The sequence below is a fragment of the Priapulus caudatus genome, unplaced genomic scaffold (genome assembly GCF_000485595.1).
Source record: "Priapulus caudatus unplaced genomic scaffold, Priapulus_caudatus-5.0.1 Scaffold1028, whole genome shotgun sequence".
Taxonomy (NCBI): domain Eukaryota; kingdom Metazoa; phylum Priapulida; class Priapulimorpha; order Priapulimorphida; family Priapulidae; genus Priapulus; species Priapulus caudatus.
Genome location: NW_014578089.1, coordinates 50318 through 53893, shown reverse-complemented (window position 1 = coordinate 53893; position 3576 = coordinate 50318). Strand labels below are relative to the sequence as shown.

The 3576-nt window shown below is 41.1% G+C and overlaps 1 protein-coding gene across 1 annotated transcript in view; it reads left to right on the top strand.

Moving 5' to 3' along the window:
* LOC106815046 (AP-3 complex subunit delta-1-like) overlaps window positions 1-3576 on the top strand; it is a gene marked incomplete in the record, with an annotated part of 54195 nt that overhangs the window by 25187 nt on the left and 25432 nt on the right. The window contains 2 exon segments of the mRNA XM_014819470.1: window positions 2147-2195; window positions 2512-2666. Coding sequence (XP_014674956.1) covers window positions 2147-2195; window positions 2512-2666 — 204 coding nt within the window.

Sequence of the window (3576 nt, the reverse complement as noted above, 5' to 3'; positions counted from 1 at the left end):
TGCTCACACCTCTGCTGCTCACACACATATCTGCTGCTCACATATCTGCTGCTCACACACATCTCTGCTGCTCACATCTCTGCGGCTCACATATCTGCTGCTCACATCTCTGCTGCTCACACACATATCTGCTGCTCACATATCTGCTGCTCACACACATCTCTGCTGCTCACATCTCTGCGGCTCACATATCTGCTGCTCACATCTCTGCTGCTCACACACATATCTGCTGCTCACATATCTGCTGCTCACACACATCTCTGCTGCTCACATCTCTGCGGCTCACATATCTGCTGCTCACATATCTGCTCACACACATCTCTGCTGCTCACATCTCTGCGGCTCACATATCTGCTGCTCACATATCTGCTCACACACATCTCTGCTGCTCACATCTCTGCGGCTCACATATCTGCTGCTCACATATCTGCTGCTCACATATCTGCTGCTCACATCTCTGCGGCTCACATATCTGCTGTGTGCAGAATGATCGTCACGCTCCTCCCCGTGTCTTCTCGCGTGCGTTTCGATCATTCCGCGTGCGTTTCTCTCTCTATCTCGCACACTCATGCTCCGTGGCGATTACATGAATAAATAAACTAGAGCACTCGGAGAGCACAGACCTCCGCCAAGACCGCTGAATTCTGTCACTGTGAAAAATTTTATTAATTAATTGGATCCGGATGACGACCAAAATGTAATCAATTCTAAGTTACCCGATTTCTGACGTATCCTGAAAATTTTATTAATTAAATAATTAATTGGATCCGAATCACCACCAAAATGAAAATGTAATCAATTCTAACTTACCCCATTTCTGACCTATCCTGAAAATGTTATTAATTAAGTAATTAAGTAATTAATTAATTGGATCTGGATCACCACCAAAATCTCATCAATTCTAAGTTAGCCCATTTCTGACCTATCCTGAACATTTTATGACAATCCGTCCATAACTTTTTCAGTTAGGCTGTACACAAACAAACCCACAAACCAACAAACCCACAAACAAACAAACACACGCCGGTGAAAACATAACCTCCTGCCAACCCCGTGGCAGAGGTAATAAATTCGTTAAACGAATGTATTCAGTAATACACGCGTGCGTTTCATTGTCGTGCGTTTCGATCGTCACGCCGCGTCTCTCTCGTGTCTCTCGCAGGTGTCGAAAAAGAACCTGATGGAGATTGTGAAGAAGCTAATGGTTCACATGGATCGCGCGGAGGGCACGGCTTACCGAGACGAGCTGCTCTCTAAGATCATCGAGATCTGCTCGCAGAACAACTACCAGTACATCACCAACTTCGAGTGGTAAGTAACTGAAAGTAGCTCTCGCCTGACGAGTCGCGCGTCGCGGTTTTGCCGTCTTTTTGTTATTACATTCAACCTCGCTTAATTCGTCATCACTTTATTCGTAGAATGACCTAATTCGTACAAAAACATATGCTCCCAATATTTCTCCTCTTTATTCCCTTTAATTTCCGTTGTATAATTCGTATTCTGTAATTCGTAATTCGTACAAAATTCTCTGGTCCAATTAACATTATTCAATTCAAAATGACTCGCGTAATTCGTAGGGGATGTTTGTTTATGCAAGGAACATTTTATCTATTTTCAATTGATATATTCAAGGTGGTAATTTTAATCTTTGTAGATTTTTTTTTATTCGTACAGCGAGGAAAAAGGAAGGATGTAATATTACTTGAGTAACATCTATATCATTATACAATGAATTTGTAGAATTACTAATACTCTTTACTACTAGATGGTAACTTGAATAATCTGTTTCTTATCTCGAAGTGCTAAGGTATCACTATTAATTACGACTATTACGTTATCAACAGTGAGGTTTTATCGTCATATTTGTAAGTTTTAGTGTTAGTGTAAAGGTGGTCACATTACGTGCCGTGTATATAATACATCTGGTGTTTACATGTGTAACAGGAGTTAATGACAAATTTATCATTATTAACTCCTGATGTGTAAGCCTCTGTACCTACATCAGCTAACGTCCGGCTGTGATTGTTGTGAAATATGTAGTTCACATAACGTGATTTTCATCTTCAATGGGCATTCCTAAAGAGCACGTGTTTCATTTCAAGTGACAGAATACTTATATTGCTTGTTCCATAATTCCATTTTCCAGCTGTGTGTGCAAAAGCTTAGGATACTGATAGAAGATTCAGATCAAAACTGTAAGTTTCTCAGTCACTCGTAAAAATCTAAAAATCATGGCAGTATTTATCCTAACGTATCATGTGTCGTAAGGATAAAATCTCCAGCGTTATAGTGTCAATTTTCATATCATAGTAACCACATATTATTGAGAGTTTGATAGTGGAATGAGGTCAAAACGAAAGCCGATGGGTATGCTTACACTAACTGCAAGATAAAAATTTTATGCAAACTCCACTGAATGTTTATTCCAGTGTTATTTCACTGAATGTTTATTTCACTGAATGTTTATTCAATATTTCTTTAACTGAATGTTTACTTCACTGTTTATTTCAGTGAAATATCTTGGGCTTCTCGCCATGTCGAAAATCTTGAAGACGCATCCAAAGTCTGTGCAGGCTCACAAGGACCTGATTCTCAGCTGCCTCGATGACAAAGATGAAAGCATCAGGCTGAGAGCTCTCGACCTGCTTTACGGAATGGTCAGTACGGTCTAGCATCAAACGAACCAAACTGGTCCGGTAGCGGAAAGTTGCGGAAACTTAACGGACTGAAAGATGGCACTCCATCAACGATTTCCGCTTAACATCTTAATGCAAAATAATCGTTTATCGTTCATCGAGAATTATGACATGTCGTAGCTCGGTGGCGATTGCATGAATGAACTTAATAAGTTAATTGAATTAATATACTCGATAAAGCTCACGTGCATTTCGATCGTCACTGAAAGATGGCGTTCCGTCAAAGATCACCGTTCCGCTTTTATGCAAAATAATCGTTTATCGTTCATCGAGAATAATTACATCTCTGCTGCTCACATATCTGCTGCTCCCATCTCCTATGCTCAGATATCTGCTGCTCTCATCTTCGCTGCTCACATCTCCGCTGCTCAGATATCTGCTGCTCCCATCTCTCTGCTCACATCTCTACTGCTCCCATCTCTGCTGCTCAGATATCTGCTGCTCTCATCTTCGCTGCTCACATATCTGCTGCTAACATCTCTGCTGCTCACATCTCTGCTGCTCACATATCTGCTGCTCACATATCTGCTGCTCACATCTCTGCTGCTCACATATCTGCTGTGTGCAGAATGATCGTCACGCTCCTCCCCGTGTCTTCTCGCGTGCGTTTCAATCATCACACGTGCGTTTCTCTCTCTCTCTCTCTCTCGCACACTCGTGCTTCGTGGCGATTACATAAATAAACTAGAGCACTCGGAGAGCACAGACTTCCGCCAAGGCAGCTGAATTCTGTCACTGTGAAAAAATTTATTAATTAATTGGATCCGGATGACGACCAAAATGTAATCAATTCTAAGTTACCCGATTTCTGACGTATCCTGAAAATTTAATTAATTAATTAATTCCGGATGACGACCAAAATGTAATCAATTCTAAGTTA